Source organism: Tenrec ecaudatus, chromosome 4, assembly GCF_050624435.1.
Source record: "Tenrec ecaudatus isolate mTenEca1 chromosome 4, mTenEca1.hap1, whole genome shotgun sequence".
Classification (NCBI taxonomy): Eukaryota; Metazoa; Chordata; class Mammalia; order Afrosoricida; family Tenrecidae; genus Tenrec; species Tenrec ecaudatus.
Window position 1 is genome coordinate 103,067,306 of NC_134533.1, and position 27,491 is coordinate 103,094,796.

At 38.7% G+C, this 27,491-nt stretch overlaps 1 protein-coding gene and 1 non-coding gene across 3 annotated transcripts; both read right to left on the bottom strand.

Moving 5' to 3' along the window:
* Positions 1–27,466, bottom strand: KBTBD3 (kelch repeat and BTB domain containing 3). 2 transcript variants are annotated; one of them, XM_075546538.1, is made up of 3 exons: positions 27,421–27,466; positions 12,687–12,931; positions 1–7,986 (listed from the first exon to the last, which is right to left on the bottom strand). In XM_075546538.1, exons 2-3 carry the CDS (start codon positions 12,905–12,907, stop codon positions 6,384–6,386), a joined length of 1,824 nt encoding a protein of 607 aa, XP_075402653.1. In that variant the 5' UTR covers positions 12,908–12,931; positions 27,421–27,466; the 3' UTR covers positions 1–6,383. The 2 variants fall into 2 exon arrangements, with proteins under 2 accessions (XP_075402653.1, XP_075402654.1); XM_075546539.1 differs by having other exon boundaries at positions 27,431–27,446.
* LOC142447454 (U6 spliceosomal RNA) lies at positions 14,297–14,403 on the bottom strand. Its single transcript, XR_012784155.1, has one exon. It is a non-coding gene; the product is annotated as a U6 spliceosomal RNA (small nuclear RNA).
* Positions 27,467–27,491: the final 25 nt, after the last annotated feature.

The window sequence follows — 27,491 nt, forward strand, 5'->3', positions numbered from 1 at the left end:
GTTTGCACAGCAAATCAGTTTCCCATCCAACATTTCATATAGATATTTTTTTTTCTGTGACACTGGTCAGTCCCCAGAATGTCAGCAGCACTCAACATTTATCTGTTTTATTTCTAATAATAATGGTAGAATATGTCGATTTTCTGAGATGCATTTTAATAAATCAATAATTATTTTACAGGATTAAAATGCTTACTGTGTTCATATGAATGGACGAAAGTGCTCATTTTATTTCTCATAGCATATGGCCAAACCTGCATTCCATTAATAGAGAAATGAAGTAAATTATCTGTACATGCAAACAAAGCAGCTTTGGGCACTGTGCCCCCCAGTGGAGAAAAAGATCCTGAAACTATTAAGCTCTGCTTGGAGAGAAGGGTGTGTGGTTACTAATGAGCCTTGTCTTCATTGTCTTATCCAGTATTGCTTTTATGGGACACACAGAACTAGACAGCATAATTAAAATTCACTAAGAACAAATCATCCCCGAGCACTAAATAATTAGGTAGATAAATGACTCTGAATTTATAATTTTGCTTTCAAGGGCCAACTATACTTATACTATACAACTGTACAATTAACTATCCATGATCTCTAAAGGCAGGCAGTGCGTTATATAATTCACTTAATTTTCTTAAATAGACAAGTGCCTCATGATTAAATTTTATTCATACTAAAAACAACCAAACAAGAAACACAGCTGAAGTTTCATGATCTACCTAAAGCATTTTTCATGAGAGACTTACAGTAAGAAGAGCAAGATATCAACTCTTACAGAAAGAATTAACACATGAACACATAGCCAAACTGTAACCTGGTAGCATTCTAAAGTAACATAACATAAAACAAAATCATCTCCTTTGTACATAAAAATAACTTTTAAAACGTAGGTACATCAAACTCATTCAGTAAGACATTTTGTTTCCTTTAGCTGTCTTCGGCTAAAATGCTTACTGGCTGCCCTATTATGTGACAGGCACTGTGTTAGAGTATTGCTGGGGCTAAAAATCATTGTGATGCTCCTCTCCTTAAAAGCATCGCGTTAACTGAGGAAGGCAGACATGTAGGGCCATATTGTGTAACAATGATATTGCGCTGCCAGAGAACTCTATTCGGAGTTATTCCAGCAACCTTGTTACCCTTAGGTCAATGACATACTTTATTGAGCCAGTTGGACTTATGGTTGGAGGTGTCATCAAAGTGAATGAAATGAATAAAGCTACCTGACCATTGTGATTACCCGATGTCAGCCCTGTGTTATGAAAGTGGCATGCTCTATCTAACTAGATGAACAGCACAGACTGGGACTGGGCATTATTACAGGGAGGCAAAATTGTATTCCATGTTAGGAAGAACTTTCTAACAAAACTGCTTTAAAGTGGAAGTAGTGATCTATTTTCCACTGAACACATTTTATTAAAGTTTGAAAAAGCATGTGCTAGGAATATTTAAGAATTTAGAGAAACTTTGTCTATACAAGGTTGGAAGTTATATTAAATTCTAAGGTTCTTTTAAAAATAAAATATAATGTGATTTAGTAGATACCTTTGGTAAGTGTATAATAGTAGCACATGGCGGTTAAATCCCATCTTTAGATGTTAAATTTTATTAAGAACTAGCATATTGTCAAATAGAATTTGTAAACACATCTAGATTTTTTAAATATCAATGTGTTTTTTCCAAATCATATGATCTTCATCCAGAATCACTACATTGGCTGTATAACTACATTTAGAGTGAAATGCAAAAGAGTAACTCAGAATAAAAGTTTAGCTACTGGCCTTTAAGTACCCATTAACTAAAAAATACGTGTGCACCAATGACAGATGGAGGGGAAACTCTGTATTAGTTACTCCCTATCAGTGTCAGCCCCATTTGTTGACTTTAGCCTGAGTAGTAATAAATAAGTGAAAGAAATACTGCTAATGGTCTTTTAAGATTAAAATAGTATTGAAATCTGGTGCATTGAAGTCATAATCCCCAAACGCTGACTAAAATGGAAGAGAAAACAATTAGTAATATGTGTACATAAACCTTAACAGAACAAGACAAAACAAAACAACACATTCCTTGCCATAGAGTGGGTTCATATTCACAGCAAGCCTACAGGACCCTCAGAACTGCTGGTGTGTTCAAACTACTGACTTCGTGTTGAAGAAAAATTGACTTTCCTGTAATTCCAGGTCTTGATTATAGAGGTACCCCCTGGATAGTTGGGTCTTACACTTTCAGTTGTAAATATGAATTTCTAGGATATTGTATCCAATAGTTATACATTAGCACTATATGCAGAGACTATAATGATTACATTTATGTAATCCAAAGGTAAAACTGTAAACAGATGCTACCCTCTAAACATAGTTCTGATTTTTACATTACCCAGATTTAATTGCTTCTTGGTATCATGAAAAAAAAATCACATTCGATCACAGCATGAGGTCCCTCTCAAAGAAATGGAATTCTAGCTTTCAAGGCTGGCAGTAATGAACACTACTGTGATTAAAAACCATCTCTGTCCCGCCCAATATCAAAGCTAAGCATTATGGGAATGTAGTTCATTTCTATCATGCAAATATTCTTCATACTCATTATGCATGTCAAAGCCTGGAGATGAAAAGGTGCTTCACATTTTAATTTATGTTTAAAGATAAGTCAATACTCATTAACTTAGAACTGACCTCACATAGATTAAAACCTTTACATATATACACACACACACACACACACACACACACACACACATACATACATATATTTCACACACCCACTTTCAATTTTGAAAGACATTGCAATAGGTAAGACGAAGAGAAAAGCCCATACATAAATAGATGTTATTTCTCTTTACCTAACTTTACAGATAGGGACAATATTTCCTGCTGGGGGATCACTCCAATTCACATGTCAGAGGTCCAGATAAGAATGGGGCCAGAAGACACGATGCCATGGTGATAGGCAAGACCAAGAAATAAGAGGTTAAATAACTGACCCAGTGGTTACACTCATATAGGTGGGGTACTTTGAGGATTATGAAGAAATACTTTCAATATGGCAGATAAATCAAAGGAACGTGCTACTGCTCTGAGCAGATGCATAATCAGAGAGGAGGAAATCACTGATTAATGGAGTCGAGCCCAGCATAGGATGCTCTAGTACCAAGGAGACGGGAAACAGGAAATAAAGGCAGAGGTGAGGATTTGGAACTAGACTGAGTGTTTTCTTCTCATCGTGATTGGAATATCACAAAGGTACAAATGTATAGAGACAGCCGAAAGTTGAAATGATTAATAAGTCACCTGCAGCCATTAGAGAACACTAAGGCAAACATCTTGTACATTAGAGAATGTAATCAAACACAGAGGGAGCCAAATAGGCCTTTAGAGCAAGGATATTTCTAGAAACATTACCCATAAGTCAATGACAAAAAAATTAAAATCAAGAAGATGATACAATAATGGAACAAGATCAGTAACGGATTAGGATTTTGCTTTAGTTTCTTTTTCTGAAAAAGATTAACAATTCCTAGTCAGCAAGTAGCACAATACTTAAGCAAACCTTGTACTTAATATATGCTTAAATTAACAGTTCAATAAACCCTGGTGTAGGCCACTACGTAAAGGTACTTCTCGAATAATGTTGGCTGGCAGACACACACACACACACACACACACACACACACACACACCCCTCCACTGAATTTTCCTTCATAAAAAAATGTATACACAGCAAAATGCAGCATCAACCAAACTTGTGCTTTTATAGAGAACTGCCGATTCTATAGAAGACTTTTTATGCAACCGTGATTTGATTAGGGACATCTTTTACTTATGACGTACACAACAATATCGTTTACTATTCCAGTCCATTTTGAATAATATGCTTGGGAGTTAGGATTTCAAAATTTTCTATGGTAGAATAAAAAGACTTTTATTTAGGTATAATCCCACTGAGGAACGCATTTATAAGGACTAACATGGACTACATTGAGCAAATAATCAGAGAAGCTGGATTACATAAAGAATAGGGCATCAAGATCGGAGGGAGGTTTATTAACAACGTGTGAGAAGCAGATGACACAGTCTGGCTTGCTCAAAGTGAAGACTTGAAGCACCTGCTGATGAAGATCAAGGATGGCAGCCATCAGTTTGGACTACAGCTCAATGTAAAGAAGACCCAAATCCTCCCAACTGGACCAGTAGGTACCATCATGATAAATGGAGAAAAGTTGAAGTTGTCAAGGACGTTGTCTTGCTTAGCTCTACAATCAATGCTCATGGAAGCAGTGGTCAAGAGATCAAAAGATGTATGAGGTAAATCTGCTGCATAAGACCTCTTTAGAGTAATGAAAAGCAAGGATGCTACTTTGAGGACCAAGGTGTGCCTGACTCAAGCCATGGTATGCTCCACTGCCACATATGCATGTGAAAGTTGGACAATGAAAAAGATGAACGAAGATGAGTCAATGCATTTGAATCGTGCTACTAAAGAGAAAATTGAAAGTACCATGGACTGCAAAAAAGAACGCACAATTCTGCGTTGGAAGAAGTACAGCCAGAGTGCTCCTTAGAGGCAAGGATGCGAGACTTCATTTACATGCTTTGGACATGTTGCCAGGAGAGATCAAGCCCTGGAGAAGGACATCACGCTTGATAAGGCAGAGGGGCAGCACAGAGAGGAAGGCTCTCAAGGCGATGCACTGACACCATGCCGCAACAATGGGCTCAGGCAAAGGGACAAATGTAACCTAATAGCACAATTCTACTCTGTCACACATGGTCACTGAGTCACAATCGGCAGCAACAACATGTTGCAGTCTCCTAGGCAGAGCAGATCATTAGATCTTTTCACCTGTGAAACAGCTCGTGTTCAAACTGCGGGCTTGTCAGTGATCAGGCCTTTCAGTAATAGATGAGCTCCTACCCACTGGACTGTCAGTGACCTTCTACCAAGTGTCAGCGGCTGTTGAATTGGATCCAACTCAGCGCAACTGTGTACATTGCCTGGTCCGGCACCATCCTCACAATTATTGATGTGAGCCCATTGTTGCAGCCAGCCAATAGCTGTCTTATCGAGGGTCTTTGTTTGTTTGCTCTAGGCAGCTACATTTGGTTACAGAGAAAACCAGTCGGTATATTTCTCCAGACTGAAATCAGGAGCCTTAAAGCAAGATTCCTCCTTTCAAGGGATTCAAGGCAGAATCAGTCTAGCTGAGAACAAGTGTGGCTGATCCTCTTACGTTACTTCGGTGAAAGATGTGTACATGTCTAAACAAAACGTGTGTTGCAAATATGGGTATTACCATCAATACCAAAAGCCTTGGCCACTTTTTAAAACACAGGAACAATTCATTATGAACAATTTGATGAAGTAGTAAAGGAGCATGGTATTTTACAGTTAATATATTTGCTATTGCAGAAAATTAACATGGTATTGATTTCAAACTTGAAATCTCTTACCAAAACTAAATTTTGTACATTTAAAAGCTGCAACTTATTTAGGGGTCAGACTTTTATTCCCTTCATTAGGTTGGAACCTCGTGATGACTGGGAGAGGGTAGCTTGGAATACCATCCACATTCTAAGCTCTTCCCTCAATGGGATACAAGTTTTGTGATGAAGTCAGACCAGATTTAACTTAGAACTACTAATTAAATGAAGAATTCTTGTTTCCTAAGCCTGGGCCAGAAAATAAGAAGAGGGATATTAATACTTCTACAAACTAAAGCCAACCGACACTGGGACTTAATAGACTCAGCAATTTGAAAAGCATTTCGATAACTCTAAGTGACATATGGCATTAATACATGGTACATTGTGCTCTTAATGAAAAGATGGCTCATTTAAAAAATGGATTACGGCATTGTTCAGAAAGTGGGGCAACATATTACATTTTAGAAAAAAAATGACTGAATATGGTAAATGAAAAAAGTGCTTAAAAGGTATTAACTTATTGTCGGAAATTGTTTTAATAATTTATACACTTAGCTAATAGGGCAGGATCCTCACCTCTTATTTTTAACTTCACTCAATAAAGAGTTTAATGATACATTTCCATTACCTAGAGAGACTTCTCCCGTGAAGACATATAAATCTGTGAACCTTGGTGTTTTGACCAGTCTTGCACGGAAAAAGTCAACTCAAAGCATCGAAGAGCCTTCGGTATTCACAAAGCCTAAGTGACAGTCAGTATAATTTTTGGTAAAATGCACTTCATATTTGAAGCTTCTGAGAACTATTAGTATAGATATGGTAGGTATGCCTCGTAATCCTCTAATAACCACGGTCTTTTATGAAGACACAAAGACTACCCCTCCATCATTACGGCCAACCCATTTCCTGTGCTTTCAGACCCGTGATAGTTTTTGAGCATCCAGCCATCTAGCGCTTTTAGAAGTGATTAGGAAACCAGGGGTCCCTGTATTTATTAAACTGAACCACCTGGCAGTGAAATTCAGTTAAGGCTCTTGGCATTGGGGACACCTCTTCCCATTCAGACCTCCTGCTGTGGTAGACCTGCACTTCATCGGTGATTTCATCTGGTGCATAATCGCCACCGAGTATGTAAATTTTATCCTCGATCCCAATTGCCCCTGCATTAAAGCCTGCACATTCAAATGACCCTTCGCCTTTCCAGACACAAGTGTCCGGACAAAAACTGTACACCTTGTAGGTGGAGAGGTCGCATATATACAACCTGTAATTTACTGGGACTGCTTTAATGAGTGTCGCATGAAAGAACTGCCCAAACTCTGCTACCAGTTCACACCACTGATCGGTGGCAGCATTGTATTTTAAAAAGCAATCAAGAGACGGATTGAAGGCGTCCGTGACCTCTACCTCTGATCCCAGAACATAAATTACATGCTGGCATGCGCTTGCTTCCGGATAATATATGCCTCTGGGCAGTGGGCTAACGGAGACCCATTCTTTGGAGAGAGGATCGTAAGATTCAACAGCTAAGAGGCTTCTAATGGCCTGGGATTCTCTAGTCTTCCCACCAATGACAAAGAGTTTATTGAGAGCCATAACTGATGCGTGCATGGTTCTCGGCGTTTTCATGGTCGAGACCAAGAACAAGTCATTCTTGACTGGGCAGTAGCACCACGTTTGGTCTGTGGCATCGTGACATGGCTCAGCAATGTGAAGCCGAACTGTCCTACAACACTTCCCTTTGCAGCCACCCGTCAAGAATATTTTCTCTCCATAACTAGACAGGCTGGAGCCTGGCAAATCAATCAGGTGGGACTGGGGCAGGATTTTCCACGAATCAGATTTAATGTTATAGCAAAATGTGTACTGATTTTCTCCGTTTTCCTCAGTTTTGTGAACAAAGATATACTTCTCCGTTGTAGATGGTCGAGCATCAGGGAAAAGTCCACCGGAATCTTGCACGCACTTAACTGCATCCGTGACGACGTCGAAGCAGTTTGTGCTTCTGAGTAAAGGCTCTTCGCGGAGCAGGTAGCCTTGCAGCGTCTCCGCAGACAGCTGGTGCAGTCGCACGGTTTTGAGCAAGCAAGGCAGGTGCTTTTGCCTCGACTCTAAATCATGTTTAATCCAGCGAAGGACCACTTTCAGGACGGTTTCTTCTTCGGGAACATTCAAGCCATCGGATTCTAGACATTTCTGTAGCACCCCCAAACTCATCTCTAAGAAATCACTGGATTTAAACAACAGAGAAAAGTGATTCTGTACGAAGTCTAATGCGTGCTCAAACAAACGGCTGGAGCCGTAGCTGTCTGATATTGACAGCAACTGTAAACAATTGACGAGATCAATACTCTTTATTAAGAAGTCACTGCAGGCTTTAGCTAAAAAGGGGACTTGAAGAAATGATGACAACTGGAAGAACATTTCTACATTATCGTCTGTGATCTTGGTTTTTCCAGTATAGGCGTAGTCGAGAAAGGCCTTCACTGCCTTAGCGGACAAATTGGTAATGGTGACGCTCCCGTCATCTCTTTCTTTCATGTGGACTTCAAACATGGCCCTGAAAAATAAAGAACACAGACGAACAAGTAAAAGGGAATAGTTTCATAATTACATTCACATTAAGGACGTTTCCTTTACTCTAAAGTTGATGGAAAATTAAGAGGAAATGTATTTTTAAAGCATCCAATAACATTTTAGTACGTACACAAACCATTATGTAAATAATGTCAGTATCCTCAAATCAAACCCATTGCCACTGTCAAGATGTCTGTAGATCAAAGCAACCCTCCAGGGTCCGAACCAAGCGGAACCTGAGGTTGTAAATCCTGACAGAAGCAGATCGCCACGTCTGTGCTTCACAGAGCGGCTGGTAGGTGAGAACACCAACCGTACAGTCAGCTTCTGAGGGTTCAGCCGCTGTGCCAGCGGGGCTCCGCAGTGTTGGCAAACATGTCTTATAGATCTCTCCTATTGGAGGAATATATATTTCTAATAGCTAAGTTGTCTAAAAGATTCAAATTTTTACACTCATTTCATATTCTCATATGCATTCACAAAATGAAAACAAAATCTAATGTCAGAATGTATTTACTGGTGAATTAGGATCAACTGCAGTGTGATACGAGATGCTTGCAGTGCATTCTTTTTGTGTGTGAGGGAATCCACCAAGTAAGACCAATAAAATCGATGTCTAAAATGTCCCATTTTAGTCAACACTTTAGGGAAAGGGGAACATGATTTAATAAAAGTAAAATTAACAATGTATTATAATTCAAAAAAGGCTGAAATATGCTTTTATGGTACTAGCCACTGAGGCGATGAGACCTCATTTATATAACTGGACCCCTTTGAAAGCAGTTCAAACCAGGTTCTGACTCATACTTGGATAGAATCTAAAGTAATTGGGAATTTCATTGGTTCAATTAAGCAAAAATATAAATTATTTGGAAATGCTAAGGCAGGAAGTGATCAGCATTTACTACTGGTTTTAATACAAATAAGAGTGCCATCCGCACATACATTAATTTCGTAACTAAAGTTTTTAATTTTTTACACGGTAAACCAAGGAGAGAAGCTGATCATTCATTGAGATTTAAGGCCGAGCCATGGTGGTGCTGTTGGTTAAGCAAGGGCCACTCTCCAAAGGCTGTTGTTCTGAACTCACTAGCTGCCCTGTGGGGAAAGATGTGGCAGTCCGTTTTTGTAAAGTTTTGCAGCTTTGTAAACTGTATATAGCAGTTCTACTCTGTCCTAGGTGGAATCACTCAATGGTAGTAAGTTTTTGTTTTGTTTTTAATTTGGGTTTTAGGTCTGGTTAGATGCTTATATATGTGTTTGTACTAGTATTACCCAGAATATCCTTGCAATCATTGCTCATAGATGTCAAAGTACTGCACAGGGAAAATGATTTACTAGAATCTTTATTTGGTGTATTGCATAACATGTTGGGCTGCTAATGATAAAGTTGGTAGTTCAAACCCACTAGCAGCTTCTCAGGAGAAGGAGAAGGCTTTTTGCTCCCATAAAGATTTAGAGTCTTGGAAACCCACAGGGACAGTTCTACCCTGTCCATTGTGAATCAGAATTGACTTGATGACAATGAGTTTGAGTTTTGGCATTCAACAGAAAAACTTAAGTGGTCTTTCAAAGATAGAATACCTTTGGACAATAAAGGAAAAGGAAGGATAATAAAATAACTCCTATTACACTAAATATAACACCTTAATATTTAAATATAGAGGTTGAAAATATATAATCTTTATATATATTATTTTTCATTCAACTTCTCAATCCTCTGCATGCTATACATTATACAGTGTTTCAATAAAGTGAATACCCATTAAGAAATATGAATATGTGATAACAATTATATTAGATTATTAAAATAAAGTGAAATTAGAAAAGGAAGCTTAGTGACACAGTGTGCCAAGCTTGGGCTATAAATGAGGTTGGCAGTTCAAACACAATAGCTACTCTGTGGGAAAAAGATAAGGTAGTCTGCTTCTCTAAGGATTTCCAGCTTCAGAAAACCTATGGAGCAGTTCTACCCTGTCCTATAGAGACACTACAGATTTGAACAGACTTAACTGCAGTGGGTTTGGGTTTTGGCTGGTTAGGTTAGGGAGCCCTGGTGGCATAGTAGTTTATGCTTTAGGCTGTAAACCAGAGGGTCAGTAGTTGGGAGTCCCCAAATGCTCTGCCGGAGAAGCCTAAGACTTTCTGGCCCCAGACATTTTAGTGTGGGAAACCCACTGGGGCAGTACTGCTCTGTCCTACAGCGTTGCTATCAGGTAAAAGCCACTTGATGGGCACGAGTCTACAGAACAGTGATATTAAGAGGATGGCTTCTATAGTCCAGCTACTTGTATTGGTATGTAGCCTCGGCAACTTATTAGCTGTGGTCTTGGGAGTTTACTTAATTTCATAGTGCTTCACATTCTTTATTTGAAAATAAAGATATTTACTAGTTATTTAATTGGGTTGTTGAAAGGAATAAATGGTTAATAAGTCACAGACCTGAGCAACTGAAAAGAGGTGTCCTTCGAGGTATGGTCTACTTCCTATACTTGTATACAAAAACACCATGGAAAGCTTGCTTGGCTTTTGCAAGGATTGGATCCTGCATCTGGCTCATCAACCTCCAGTTCTCTGGACTTGAGCTGGTGGCCTCCCATATTGCCTGCCGACCCCAGGAGCCATCAGGGGCCTGCCATTTGACCTGCTGATATTGGATTCATTTGCTTCCATTTGACCTACTGATATTGGACTCATTTGCCTCTCCAATCACTACCCTGAGTTGCTAACCTTGAATGCATCTGTTTTGGAAGCTTATGGTGTTTCTGCTGATCAGTCCCTGAAGCTACTCAGGTCAGGAGAAGCCTCAGTTTAACATCGGATATATGGATGTAGATAGAACCAGATTGGACTTACTCACTTACACAACTGTCTGAGCCATTTTCTTGTTATAAATTTCTCTTTCCCCCATTATGGATATCACTAGTCATGTGTCTCAAGAGAGCTCAGCCTAACACACCAACACTGGTAAGCTCACATTTCTATACTTCATCCTAACTATCTTAAATTATCCAGTTAACAAATAAATGTATAATCTTATCATAAAATAGTTATACTATTTATGAATTTGTGATTCTAATTCAATTTATCTCTGGTGATTTTACATCACAATAAAAATTTTCATTTTCCAAACACATTATAAAGGGCACCTATCATGCATTGCATTGTTTTCTGCCATTTATATATATTTTTCTCCATAGTCCAATAAGCTTAATCATAACATAAAATATTATTAATTAGTATCCTTGTACTACAAAAGTATAAATTATAGCATGTCTATCTACATTTGATTCAAAATAGGTAGAAAATTTTAAAAGAACACTACTTAGATTTGTTTAACAGTATTTTAAAAAGTTAAAATCAGACCCATAAAAAGTTAGGAATTAAAAGGACCATGGACAATGATTATGTATCAATACACTTAATTAATACATACGGAACTTTAACAAAGAGAGCAGAGGACTGAAAATTCAAATATTTATAGTAATCTCTTATTAGCATGAAAATGTTATGAAAAATCAAACTTTGTGTTTACACCAGAGCTTTACTACTTTTTTTGGTTAGCCTTAAAAATGATAACTATATTACTATCATCTAACATTAATCTAATGTAATTGAAGAATTACTTATTTACTAGTTCTTTTAATACTCAAAATTATTTTATGAAATAAGTGCTATTTTCATTATGCTGATTTTTTTAAATGAGAAAGTGGAAGAGTGAATAGGTTAAGTAATTTACTTAAGGCTCCTGGCTAAAAAGTGTTGATGCTGGTAATTAGAGTTTAGCACATCCATAGGGTCTCTAAAGGAGCCCGGGTGGTGTAGTTGCTATGCATTGGGCTGCTAACTGTGAGGTCAGCAGTTTGAAACCACAACTGGTCAGAGGAAGATGAGGCTTTCCACTCCCGTAAAGGGTTAGAGTTTTGGAAATCTACAGGGGCAGTTCTACACTGCCCTATAGGATCACTAGGAGTCTGAACTGACTCAATGGCAGTCAGTTTGGTGTTTGGTAAGGCCAGGTATTTCACCATTATACTTTCAATGATGAAGGGCGAAGGGAAAAGTAAGGAAGCAGAGGAGTCACATGGAAGAAGCAGTTTGCGAAGGAACTCTGGGGCCTTAGAGCAGCAGAACACAGAAGGATCATGACACTAGCTAGCTTCCTGCCCTGATCCTGAGTTGAAACCGTTACTCCCAGGTTGATCCTCATCCCAAGTGGGCGTCTGTAACTTGCCTAGTAAGTGGCCTACATTTAAGTACAGTTCGTGAGCTGTGTGAAATTTTGCAGCAAATTACTGAATGCAATAGAGCGAGAAGAAGAGGGCAGAGGGGAGGGAGCACAGTCAGGTCAGAGATAATAGAATGCCTATGTTTATTTTACAGCAGCCTGGAGAAGTTGAAATCTGGGACGTTTAACCTCTGCCTCATGAGATCCAGCTTTGTGCTGACTGTCAGAAATGAAATAATGTGTTTGCTAATGTCCCACCAAACTGTGGGAATGCTTTAAAAAGGGCAGACTTACACTCTCACACTCAGGCATTTCTAGTCAACATATATTTTTTCCAATTATCTTTGTTAAGAAACAAGTGTTGCATGTTCCTGTGGGAGAGAAATTGAGTGTATTTTTAAAAATTAAGGGTGAATATTATAAACCTTGAGACACCAAGAGACAAGCCAAAGTACCTGAAAAAATCACTGCAAGCGGCAAGCACACAACGGTGACATGGGATTATTTCATCCTTCACAATCAGGTTGAAATCATAAAAGACATTCTGTTCTCTAAAATTCTGTAGTGTACTTAGGATTTTCTGGCCATGATCTTCTGCTACAAGGAAGTTGCTTTTCGTCTTGGACGGAATTCCATTAAACGAAGTTTGTTGACTGGAGTCATGTGGATTATCCATAGCCAATTCGACCTGTTCATAGAACTAGAATTAAAAAAAATCACTAATGTAATAGTCTTGATGAAAATTTCAGACCTCAAGTTTTCTTCTATATCAATTATATGCAAATATTTATTACCCCTATCATCCAACTATCTTAAGATAGTAATATACCTTATCTTAAACTGAATGTTTTATTTAGAAAATAGTTTACATAGGAACTTATTACCACGGCATCACACAGTTTGTTCTAGTTCAATTCTACCCCAGATTTACTGAATATGACCCTAGATGTAAAGAATCATTGTACCTGTAGTGGAAATGTACATTCTCAGCAGGGATCGAATCAGAATGAACTGGTTCAAAGCCATCCATCCTTACTGTATATCTAATCTTAATGTCATATAAACAAGATGTTATTTCTATGATATCTATTATTTGGGCTATCCAGCACATATACCTTTAACCTTAACTCATTTTATTCAGAGATGAAATCAGCTGTTAAAATATTGATACTGTGAGGGGGTACCCCCCCAAATTTTTTTTCAAAGCTATGCATTTAAATTTTTTTACAAAACAATCTTATCACGTTCAAAGTACTCTCCATTACACGTAATGCATTCATCAAATCTGTGATTCCATTCTTGGAAACATTTTTCAAACCCATCTGTTTGGATGGCTGACTTTTCTTCACCTCTTCTACATCATCAAATCACTGTCCTTTCAAGTCCCTCTTTATTCTCAGAAACAAAAAGAAGTATCAGAGCAAGGTCAAGTGAGTCAGGTGTGTGGGGGAAGAGGCATGCTGTTTTTGCCAAAACCTGGTGGAGATGGCTGCATGAGGTGCATTATTGTGGTAGCAACACCAATCCCTGACTGCCACAAGTCAGACCTTCTTTGTTGAACACTGTTATACTATCTTTTCAGAACCTAGAAATCGAAAGCTTGGTGAACAATTTGACCTGGTCGAATGAAGTTCAAATGCACTATGAGTTGACATTTTCATCCGTTCAGAAAGTTTACAGACGTCCAGAATGAGGTTTGCCATCAATCCACATTTCACCTGAAAACCACTCGTACACTTGAGTTTTACCCATAGTGTTGTCCTTATAAGCTGTGTTCAACATCACAATAGTTTCTGTGGCATATTTCCGGAGCAGGAAACAAAATTTCTCAGCCACATGCTGTTCTCTTAAATCAGCCATCACAAAAAACAAGGTCTGAGCGAAACTGATTTTATGAATAAATTCACTGTGACCAGAGAGAACCTTGCCAGGCAACGCCACTGGGTGCACTAATTCAGAGGAGGTTGGGGAGGGTGGGGGGAGGAGGGATGCTACCAAATCTCCGCTTTGCCTAGTGCAATTCCATTTTTTTGATAAATAAAGGGTTTAATGATACATTGCTCTTAAAAATATGGAATGCTTCACGAATTTGCATGTCATCCTTGTGCAGGGGTCATGCTAATCTTCTCTGTATCGTTCCAATTTTAGTATATGTGCTGCCCAAGCGAGCACTGCAATTCTCTTTTTATATAGCTGGTCGGCAATCCACAACAGCAACTGCGACTGCATCAAACCGCAAGCACAAACATCTATAACACTAACAGCAAACAAACAAACAAACAAAAAAGGAATCCGGGAACTAGAGAAGCCAGACCAACAGGAATCCTTGATTCCCTAGCCCCTGGTATATGCCAAGGGCCCTCATAGGGGAGGAGTTACACGTGGAACTGCTAACCAAAAAGGTCACCAGTTTGAAACCAACAGCTGTTCGGTGGGAGAAAGATGTCAACCAATGACTTGACGAGATTCTGTGGGCTCAGATAGAGGCTCCTGCTTGGTCTTCGATATGGCTACAGTTGGTTGATAGTTTGAATTGAAATTAAATGAAGGCCTGGCTGGGTTAGACATCCAATCAGTGTTCCACAGCACCCTCTCGGGGTCAGAGGGGCTGCAAAAACAGACACCTATACTTTATCATAGATTATGGGCTATTAAAAAAAGGTTTTCAATGGCCAGAAGGGTATTGAGTAATTTTTTTTTTCTCCTGAAAAGGGTGGGGATAGGCCAAATAAATTTGGGAACCTATGTTCAACATGGATTCTTCATTCACATTTCTGATGCTTCAACTATGAAAGCTACAACAGTGGGGTCTTCTCTATTTATGTACTTTCTCCATGAGGCTAGGTTGTGTCCATTTGTCTTATTGTGTAGGCCTGTGTGCTAATGTTATGCTAGAAGCTATAGCACCAGTATTTGAATACAAGCAGGGTCATCCATGGTACACCAATATCAGTGGCACTTACAGACTTAGACCAGAAAGAAGAACTTGATGGCCTATTTCTGAAAAAAATATGGCCATTGAAAAGAAAAGATTCGGCAACCCTATATTCTACACTGTGATAGGTGGGTTTACTGTGCCAACCTGGCCAATAAGTATATGTAGGATTAATAAGTTTGAGTGGAGGGCAGAGAGATAAATGGCTTGGCAAGCCCCTGTCTCTCTTGCTCTCTGGTGATCGGACCAGTGTGTAGCTGCCTTAGCGGGTTCTCTGCCTTGACTTGCGAGCTACACTACCTGCGGGACACCAAACCTATGGATCATGTTGCTAGAGCTTGAGGTTCCTTTGAGACCTGCTTCGCCACGCTGCTGGTATATATGTCACTTGAGCTTGGAACTACTGGATTCTGTCATCTGGCTGACTGTTGGAGATGCACCCTGCTGTTTGCTGCCTCTGGCCGGACTGCCTGCATTGCTGGACAGAAGACTCAGCTGTCTGCTTCCTTGACCTTGGACTGAGCAGCCCTCATGAGTTGAAGGACTTCCAGTATATTAACTGTTTCACAGAAGTGAGTGGAACTGAGTCCTCTATAAGGCTGTGTGGACTAATTAACTGTTAGATTCCTGCGTGCTGTCTATATCTATCCATATACATCTAGAATCACAGGTGTCCTGGTTTTCTTTCTCTAGAGAACCCTGCCTAACACATACACCCACCAAAATTAACCTTCAGAAATAAAGGCACAAACAAGACATTCTCAGATGAAAGAAAACTAAGCATTTACTCTAAGAGTTGCTAAAGGAAATTTTATAAGCAGAAAGGAACTGATAAAGGGATTCTAGACTATCAGGAAGGAAGCTAAACAAATAACATCCTGACAGTCACCTAGTTGATTCCCACTCATAATGATCTTATAGGACAGAGAATATCAGCCTCCGTGGGTTTCCAAGACTGCTTACTGGAGTAGAAAATGTCACCTTTCTTTTGCAGAGTGGCTGTTGGATTCGAACTGTTGACTCTGCAGTTTGCACAAAGTCAGTCCTCAAATTTAAATGAAGATGCAAAGGCCTCATATAGACAAAGGAACCTTGGAGAAGAACAAAGCAGTTGGACTCAAATGCACTAATCTCAAAATTTACTATGATATAAAGTTATAGTAATCAAGATCCTGGTACTGGTATTACAATACTAGGTGAATAGACTAATGGAATAGAATTGACAGTCCAGAAATAAACCGGTGCATCAATGGTCTATCTATGGGCCATCACCAAAAGTTTATTAATAAGGAGGAGGAGAAAGGGAGAGTCAGTGTTTAGGAAGCACTAATTATGGTGATGGAATATTTGGCAATAAATACAAGTTATGGTTATACAACATTATTAATGAAAACGTTTATAAAATATTAAAACCAAAAATAAAAAACATGAGTGAATACAGTAAACTTTCCATCTTAACTTGCTTTTATTGCATTATGTTTAACGGCTGATTAAAAAATATGACATGATTTAATATTGTTAAATATGTAATGGAAGTATTTTAAAGTTATAAATGAGTGATGGTAAAATTATATAAAAGCACTGGAGACACAGTGTGGGAATTGCAACTGACCTGATCCCACCACACCGAGGCAAAGCACTGGGGGAGTGCAGCGGAACAGCAAGGGAATGGAGTGGCAAGGTCCCCAGGGAATGCTGAAAGTGGAATTTGGGGCCAAGGCGTGGTGCCCCAACAGACTGGACTGGAAAACGCTCCTAAGGGCCAGCAAACGATCCCTGAACTAACTACAAGCTTTTCTCTTGTGAACTGTTTTGTTCTGTTCTTTGTCAGTGGTTTGTTTTTGTTGTTTTGTTGTCTGGTTGTATACTGTTGCTTTGTTTTCCTCTATTGTTTTGGTGCATGTTAGTGTCTCCACAGATCTGTCTGAATAGGACAGGCTGGATGAACTATATGGAGGGAAAACAATGGGACCGAAAGTTCGGGGGGGGGGGGACTTGGGGTGGGGGGAGGTAGGGGGCTAAAGAAGTGGTGTTAACAAACACAGGGACAAGGGAACAACATGGAACCCAAAATGGTAGTGAGGGGGGAGTGGCAGGCCTGGTGGGGAATGAGCAAGGGTAAGGTTGCGTAGAGAAGAGGGATAGCTCTGTAGCCCAGGTGGGGACGGAGCATGGTGGTAGGGCAGGAGGAAAGTCAAGGGAGATGGAGGAAAGAGCTAGGAGTCAAGGGGCATTTATGGAGGTCTAGACAAAGACATGTACATGCAAATATATATATGAGGATGGGGAAATAGATCTATGTGTCTATATTTATAGGTTTAGTATTAAGGTGGCAGAAGGACCTTGGGCCTCTACTCAAACACTCCCTCAATGCATGAATACTTTCTTTTATTAAATTGGAACTCTACAATGCTCACCCTCCCGACACAACAGCTGAAGCCAAAGCGGGTGAACAAGTAAATGTGGTGAAGAAAGCTGATGGTGCCCGGCTATCAAAAGAGATAGTGACTGGGGTTTTAAAGGCTTGAAGATAAACAAGCGGCCATCTAGCTCAGAAGCAACAAAGCCCACATGGAAGAACACACCAGCCTTGTGTGATCAGGTGGTCCCAAAGGGAACAGTTATCAGGCATCAAAGAACAAAAATTCATATCATTGGCTGCACACTTCCATGACACGATCGCTGAAGACAAATGGGTGCATAAGCAAATGTGGTAAAGAAAGCTGATGGTGCCCGGCTATCGAATGAGATAGTGTCTGGGGTCTTAAAGGCTTGAAGGTGAGCAAGCGGCCATCTAGCTCAGAAGCAATAAAGCCCACATGGAAGAAGCACACCAGCCTGTGCAATCACGAGGTGCCAAAGGGACCAGGTATAAGGCATCATGAAAAAAAAAAGAATATGTGTATATATATGTGTGTGTGTATGTATACACGTATATATGTATGTATGTGTGTATATATATATATATATGCCATAGTGAATGAAGGGGGAAGTGCAGAGTGGAGACTCAAGGCCCATTTGTCGGCCACTGGAGAACCCCTCATAGAGGGGCTTAGGAGGAGATGGGTCAGTCAGGGTGCGATGTAGTACCGATGAAGAACACAGCTTTCCCCCAGATCCTGGATGCTTCCTCCCCCCAACTACCATGATCCGAATTCTACCTTACAGGACTGGATAGGACAGAGGTTGTACACTGGTGCATATGGGAGCTGGAGGCACAGGGAATCCAGGGTAGACGATACCTTCAGGACCAGAGGTGTGAGGGGTGATGTTGGGAGAGTGGAAGGTGAGTGGGTTGGAAAGGGGGAACTGATTACAAGGATCCACATGTGACTTCCTCCCTGGGAGATGGACGGCAGATAAGGGGGGGGGGAGGGAGACTCCGGATAGGGCAAGATATGACAAAATAACAATCTATAAATTATCAAGGGATCGTGAGGGAGGGGGGAGCGGGGAGGGAGGGGAAAATAAAAAGAGGACCTGATGCAAAGGGCTTTAAAGTGGAGAGCAAATGCTTTGAGCATGATTAGGGCAAAGAATGTATGGATATGCTTTATACAATTGATGTATGTATATGTATGGATTGTGATAAGAGTTGTATGAGCCCCTAATAAAATGTAAAAAAAAATTATATAAAAGGGGTTGTATATACAGAGATACTCCCTCAGAGTTACTATTGATAAATCAAACTGGAAATCTAAAATTTCTACACTCGATCTTAGCCCAAAATCCTAGAAATGTCCAAAAGTTCTAAGAGCCCCTAAAAAGTTAGGAAAAAAAACAGAGAGGAAAATGAGAGTAGAAAAAAAATGGCCAATTGAAACACTAATATACCAATAATTACATCAGTTGCAATGGCCTATGCCTAACAAGTAAAAGAAATTAGCAGAATATAATTTTTAAAATACCCTGCATATAAGAAATACATTGCAAATAAAACTATATTGGTAGGCTGAAAGGATGGAAAAGATATACTACACAACCATTTATTAAAAGAAACCAAGTATGCTTTATTGGTATCAGATAAAGTAGATTTCAGCAAAGAAAAGTCAGGTGTACAGTAAGTCATTACACAATAACAGTTAATCCAGCAGAGAGATAAAGCAATCACAACTGTGTATACGCTAGATGACCAGACTGAAAAAGAAACCCAAACCCAATGCTATCAGGTTGATTTCTACTCATAGTGACCCTGGAGTTCAGAGGAGCTGTTCCTTAGGTTTCTAAGACTGTGACTCTTTACAGAAGCAGAAAACTTTGACTTTCTGCTGAGGAGCAACCAGTGGGTGCAAAGTCCTGACCCTTTTGAATCATAACGTGCCTTACAATCCACTACACCGCCAGGGCTCTTTTCCCTAGATGACGGAGCTGAGAAACATATGAAGCAGAAATGATGAGCACTCGTAGTGCTATTACAAAACAAACATACATTTTATAGGTGATAAAGAGCGTATACTGAAAAAAGTAACTTCTAACATCAAATTTAATTATAATAATTTGAATGCTTTCTCCATAACACCAGAAACAAGGGAAAGATATTAGTTACAACAGTGCTATTCATGTTAGCGCCCAAGGCACTAGCCAGCAAGGAAGCCAAGCTGGAGAAACACCGACAAAGCCACTGGAGAGCAGGAACTAAAACGGACTCTACAAATGACATGATTGTCTGTGGAAAATGCTAAGGTATCCACCACCACCACCAACAACAAACTTCTAAAAACTAATCAAAGAAGTTACAGAAGCTCAATATACAAAAAAAATGTTGGATTCCTATATATTAGCTGTGAATTTGGAACCAAAAATAATATAACATTTACAATTATTTTTAAAAAGGGACACTTAAATATAACAAAATGTCCAGAATTTAAGTGCTGAAAAGTATAAAAATAAATGGAAAGACATATCATGGATTGGAAGTCTCACCAAATTGATATATACAGATTTAGCATTTCCTATAAAATCCTCGTAAGACTTTTAGTAGATGTACACAAGATTATTCTAAAACTTATACAGCATGATAAATAAGCTATGGCACCTAAAACACTTATTTTATTACCAAGAAGAATTAGTTTACACAATTTCAGAAGCTATTACATGTTGTTACGGATGGTTCCAATTCATAGCAACCTGATGTACAACAGAACAAACACTGACAAGTCCTGTGTCATCCCCACAAATGTTCTTCTATTTGAGCCCACTGTTGCAGCCACTGTATCACGCCATCTTGTTGAGGGCCTTCCTCTTTTCAATGTCATTGTTTGTGAATCTAAGCCAGATGAAATCCTTGACAACTTAAATCTTTTTTTCCATTGATCAGGATGTTACCTATTGGCCCGGTACTGAGGACTCTTGTCTTCTTCACATTGAGTTATAATCTAAACTGAAGGCTTTGAGTCTTCCTTAGTTTCAGCAAGCAAAGTTGTGTCATCTGCACAGAGCAGGCTATAAGCCTTCATCCAATCTTGGTGTCCCATTCTTCTTAATAAAATCCAGTTTAAATAGGAGCAATTGGTGGTCTGTTCCATAAACGAGCGCTGGCCTTGTTTTAGCTGATGATATTGAGTTTCTCCATTAAAATCTTCTCACTGATGCAGTCAACTCGATTTCTGTGTATCCCATCTGGAGACATGCACCTATAGAGTTGCCTTTTGTGTTGCTGGGAAAAGGTATTTGCTATGCACAAGTCATTGGTCTTGTTTTTATCATACTATCTCCGGCTCTGTTTCCATCAGCAAGGCCACTCTTTGTTTTCAATTTTTGCATCTCGATCACCAATAATTATCAGTGCATCTCTTGACTGCATATTTATAATCGATTTCAGGATGAAAATGTTAGAATTCTTCAATGTCCTTACTAGCTGTAGTGTTTGGTGCATAAATTTGAATAACAGTTGTATTGATTTCCTTGAAGGCGGATAGACATAATCCCATCAGAGACAGCACTGTACTTGCAGACAATTATTAAGATGTCCTTTGAGTTTGGATGCGATGCTATTCCTCTTGACTGTGTTATTCCCAGCATAGTGAACTACATGGTGTCTGTTTCAAAATGACCAATCCCAGTCCATCTCAGCTCACTGATGCCTAGAATATTGAACTTTAGGCATTCCATTTCATTTTCTAACCAGCTTACTGGCATACAATTAACATATTATACAATTCAATAGTTAAATCATGTTTAGAATATTTGTACAATCATTACTACTCATTTCATTTCCTAGATTAATACTTCCTACATCCCAAGTTCCAATTTCTGCACTTGTTTCTTCTCATTGTGAGTCATTTCCCATCAGCAAATGGAAAGTCCGGAAGGTTTTACCCCCACAGGCTTCATTCACACCATTCACATCATTATAGTCCGCTGTACTTTGAGATGGTAGATTCCACTTAGTCATGTTTGGAGAGCCTTCTCACCAGAGGGGATAATTTTCTGGCACGGGCTCTGACAATGTCACGCTTCTTCTCATTAGGCTTTCATTATCTGACACGTTTTTGATGCTATCCACAAGGTTTTCAGTGGCTCATTTCCTCCAAAAGTGAACGGTTTATTCATTCTTTGTAGTCTGTTCTTAGTCTGTCAGGTCTGCCCAAACCTGTTCACTCTGGGTGATGCTGTAGGGCCTGAATACCAGTGACATAGCTTCCAGCATCACAGAAAGATAAAAGTGATCACAGTATGACAAATTGACAGAAAAGCGGTGGACTTATTATGTAACCACATATAATAAGTAATCAATATTATGAGGTATGCATAAAAGAATTGACAGATCAATAAAAAAGAAACTAGAAATAGCCCACATGAATTCAGGTACCTTATTTTTTAACAAAGGTATAAAATGCCTGTCAGTGGAGAAAGATAATCAACAAATGATTCTGGGGCAACTAAAAATTCATAGGCAAAAAATATGAACTTTGACCTAAATCTTACACCATATGAAATATTACCTCGAAATAGATAAAAGATTTGAATATAAAACAAAATTATGCAATTTTTAACTTGTAGAAGAAAATACAGGATAAATAACTAGGGAATATTGTCAGACAGGATAGCAAGAGCATGATTTATTTAAGGAAAAAGCATTCATAAATTGAATCTTATATAAACCAAAATCCTGCAAAAAATTGTTAAACATATGAGAAGACAAGTTACAACCGGGGATAAAATATTTGCAAAGCACACATGTGACAAAAGACTCATACCTACACTATATAAACAACACTCAAATCTCAATGTTAAAATTTTTAAAATAATCAAACAATTCAATTAGAAAATGGGCAAAAGACCTGAAGACTTTTCAGTATAGAGGACATACGGTAGAGAAATAAGTACATGAAAAGATGTTCCTTAGTCGTTAATAAAGTAAAAATAAAGACAACACCACAATATCATTACAATTGATCAGAATAGGTAAAAATAAAATATAGTAAACAAAACCAAAGGCTTTCAATGGTGTGGAGAAACCTGATCACGCTGGTAGAAACTTGGTACATTACAGGTGGAAAATAGTGGATAGTGGGTTAAAAGGCTTGGGACTTGTTAAAATATCTAAAAACACACTATCACATGATTCAGCAATCACTCCTGGGCATTTGTCCCAAATCAATGAAAACTTAACGTTGTTTACAAAAATCACCTACACGTGATTTTCATTATAGCTTTATTTTAGCCTAAAACTGGAAATAACCAATATATCTCCCAATAGATGAATAAGTAAACATATGTGGAACATCCAGACTGTGGGAAACTACTTATCAATAGAAAGGAACCAAGTATTTACATAAAAACTTAGATGAAGTTCAGAGGTAGTATGAGATGTGCAATCTCAAGAAGTCACATATTGTGATCCCACTTATGAATCGAACTTTCGTATAATAAAAATTAGCACCCTAAGTATTATTAAACAGAAACCATGCTCTCTATTGAAATATCATTAACCAAATATTACCAGGTGAGATGGAAAACATACGAGCAGTTTCTAGGGGTTGGGGAAGATTAAAAAGAGGAAACTAAGTGACTACGTAGCATAGAGATATATCTTTGTAGTTATCTATAATGATCTCTACCTTACTGTGGTGGTGGTGGTGGTACAGGAATCTAAACCATACAAAATGACATAATGATATGCATGCATTATATCATAATCAAGTTCCTGGTTTGGGTTTTGCACTATAGTTAGGTAGGATAGAAACATTGGTCTCCCTGAGTGATATAACTGATGAAGCGCTTGTGTGCTAACCGAAAGGTCGGAAATTTGTGTCCACCCAAAAATGCCACTGAAAATCCCATGGGGGCAGATCTACTCTGACGTGGGGTACCATGACTTCACGTCAGCTAGATAGCCATTAGGGTTTTCTTTAAGTACTTATTGGGAGAAGTTGGGTGAAAGTGCACAGAATCTCTCATATTATCTTTTTAATTTTGTATACATCTATATGCCTGAGCTTTCTTTATGGTGTCTCATTATCTGGCATCCCACATTTATGACAACAGTAAAAAAATCTACTATCTGATTCTTTAGCACATTAATGTTGTATGTCTCGCAGTAATGAATGCCAAGGTACAAGGCAAGAAGAATGATGGCTCTCATCACATTACTTGTCAACTTGGCTGGACTTTGATTCTCAGCAGTTTGATAGTTATGCAATGATGGAATTGGGCAGTTCTATAATGATGTGGTTTGATGTGGTCATCTTCCATCTTTACATAATAATTATTTTTACAAAACAACTTAGTTTTTGGAATCTAACCATGTTGATAAGTGAAAAGCAGTTTTTATGGTTTCAAAATAGGAAGCTTAATAAAAGGAACAACAAAATACCAAGTTAATTCAGAAATAACTTTTATATTAGATTTTCTTCTTCTTTAAAAACACTTCAAAAGCGCAAAACAAATTCATTTCTGATATGATCTATTTTCCAGTATTTTAAAATAAGTTGAAGTAAAACAGCAAACAAATAAAACAAAACCTAAAGTATAGATTCTTAAGAGGATAAAAGCTCTATTTTAGGATAGCAGATTAAAATATCAATATAAAATTATACACAATAAAGACATTTTTTATTTGACCATGATTAGAAACATGGGCTAAGGCATTAAGTTTCATGGTTCATAAATAAGAATTGAACCCAATTTTTTTTCTATAAAAAGTAAAATTTGTTAGAAAGTTTCAAGTATTCTAAATTAACATATTGACATCAAATATAAGCGATTCACTTTTAAAAGAGGTTAAAAGGTAAATTCCAGCACTGCATATATATTTTACATAAAATGGTAAATCCAAGAAGCTGACATTTCCCATTTCCTGTATCAGTCAGTACAAAGCTCTACTTGTATTGATATGTTTTGAAATGATAAAGAACATGAGACCTGGAGCCACAGTTTACTTGTGACGCTTTCTGAGATGTTCTCAGGCTTTGGTTTCTTCAGCAGAAGGTGGGCATTTCGATTACAGTAGACTGTGTTGATGCTTACATATGAATGATCGTGAGTATTAAATGCATGTCGTCAAGTGGTATGTAAATATTCATGATTAAATCAACAAAGAGAGGAAGGCCCTCAATGAGAGGGATTGACACAGTGGCTGCAACAATGGGCTCAAACCAAGAAACAATTAGGGGGAGAGTACAGAACCAGGCAGTGTTTCCTTCTGACCCACAATCGAAACCAGCTCCATGGCCCTGAACCACCACAGCACACTTAAACAAAGAATGAAATATGATGCAGAAAAACACGGGAACTGACACTGTTCATTGGAAAGGGAAGATGTTTTGGGAGCACCTCAGCCCATTGATTTTGCTTTTACTTTTATGGACTTTACGCACATAAATTACATGTTTTTTTTTAGAAAAAAAATGTCTAAATACAAGCTTATTCACTAAATATAAATGTATCAAGTAATAAAGAACTATGCTATAGTTATATGGACACTTTTTTCTTTCTTAGTACCTATGATTATGCAAAAGATAATTCCTCTCATTAAAATAACACATTTCTATAAGACTGTAGCTTAGCTTCAATGAAATAGTGTACTAAAGAAAATATTGACTCAATTTTTATATCAAGTACTCTTATTCTATTATAAATCTTCCATTAAATTTTTACTTAAAGTATTAACTCAATAAAAGTAAAATAACCAATCCTATAAACAAAGCCTTAGGAATAAAGTAGCAATTTAAAAAAATGCTACTCCAGAGAAGTGGAATAATAAGTTAAACCTATTTTCTGATTGATCTAGGCTTAGATCAAGTCCTCTGCTGACATTAGTTTGGTCACTGATTATTCAATATCGAGCCTGATTTCTAGCCTACTCTGCGTCAACTAGTAGTCTTTAGAGTGCTAACCATATGCCAGGCACTGAATATGAACTGGGGATAAGCATGGCCCTTGGCTTCTTGGTGTGCAGCATCAACTGGGAAAGCCTGACAATAACTAAGTCACGCAAGTAATTTCAAAATCTTCTAAATGTTGCAAAGGTGGGCAGAATATGAGAATCAGTATTACCTTATGAAAAGAGAAAAGTTCATTTGAAAGTCAATTAAACTATTTATGGATTGGATTCAGCCAGATGGATCCCTGAAGTTGGCAACCTCACGTGTTAGAGAAACCGTGGCCCATGAGGTTCTCAATGGCTGATTTTTCAGAAATAGATCACCACTATATCTTTCTTGCAGGGCACTTCTAGGTAGACCTGAACCTCCAACCTTTTGATTAGCGACTGATAGTGTTAACTATTTGCATACCCCCAGCTCCAGGAACTCTGCCAATAATATTCTGTCTGTAATGCATAAGGTCTCCACTTTCTCCTAAATAACAATTTTAAATTGTAAATTAGATGAGGGTTTACATTTCAGATCATCTACTTTGTAGTTTAGTTTTAAGCCTGCTAATCAATACCCTCCACCCATGTTTTTTCTCTCTTGCATGTGCTGAATGAGGCAGAAAGGGTATTAAGATGGGGAAGGGGAATGTTGTTGAAAACAAGTAAAATGATTACTACAGATCTAACATGAATGGCAAATGAATGGGAGCTGAATTCCTAAATCTAAATTTAAAAATCCCACAAGTTTACTTTCTGAATGTAGTTTCTCCATCAGTAATAACTACTGTAAAGAACATGTAATATATGTCCATGAATAGTAAACAGTAAAGTATTTACCAAAATAAAGAACAAAAAATTAGTTTAAAAAAGACCAAGACAGCAATGTTTAACCAAGGTAAACATGGAGAACTGATTTATGATCATTGCTGACTATGGATATCATGAGAGTAATCTGTAACACTCAGATGCTTTACACTTTCTCTTAATATACCTTTATCTGCACTGCCAGATTGTAAGCTACCTGTGGTAGGTTAGCAGAACTTAAGCATAACACCACCTATTTAGTAAACACTAGGTGAGTCTGAAGACTTATCAATTCAGTTCATTCATTTTACAGCCCTATGAGGATGAATGTATGTATTCAAAATTTCATCTGGTGGCAAAAGCATTGGAGAGGCCTCATGAGATCAGAAATCTATAGACTATTAAGAGATGACCCATCTTAAGGAGTATAGAATTCATTGACAGGTCATTGTGTTAATCACTACAACCACAATTAGTTGACTTTCCCTGCCACTCAAAGGAAGCATGCAGAAGGCAACTTTGAATTCCTACTTCAGAGTTGACCATTTACAGCCCGCATTTCCCCTAGAACCCAAACCATCAGAGCACTGTGCTCATGTGACCTTTGACAGGAGTCACCTAGAGTCTACATAGAAACATCAATAGGGCCTGAAGGGCCACTGAAGTGATGTCCTTGGTCCACCACTGATGTCCCAGCACAGAAACCTCCGTTTTCTCCCTTGAGCCAGGGAGCAGGCTTGTCCACTGCAGAACACTGGGGCATTGCAACACTAAAGGGTCAGCCTGAATCCAGCTACTCGCCGGCAGCCTGGCATTCAGTTTCTTCCCGACCGGGTGAAAGAGGTGGGCGGATGAATGGGCTGCAAGTGCTCGTGATGGAGGCAGGGTCTTAGGCTGCAGGGGCTCAGGGCCGCCGCGTCACCCAACTCCGGGGGACACTAGTCACATCAGAGTTTCTGAGCCTGGTCAGTCCCCTCCTAGTTACAGAATCCTCTCCAGCCAGCGAACTCAAAAGCGCGGCGGTGGCAATTGAGGTGTTAATTCCCTTTATCCATGGATCGGAGAAAGGACCCCAAATTCCCGGGAATAAAGCACTAGGACGCCATCCCTTCCCACAGACCCGGGAGCTCACCCATCAGCACCTGCAGTCTCCGAAGTCTCCACCCCAAGTCTCCCTGCCTCCAGTGATCTGATTGCGATTGG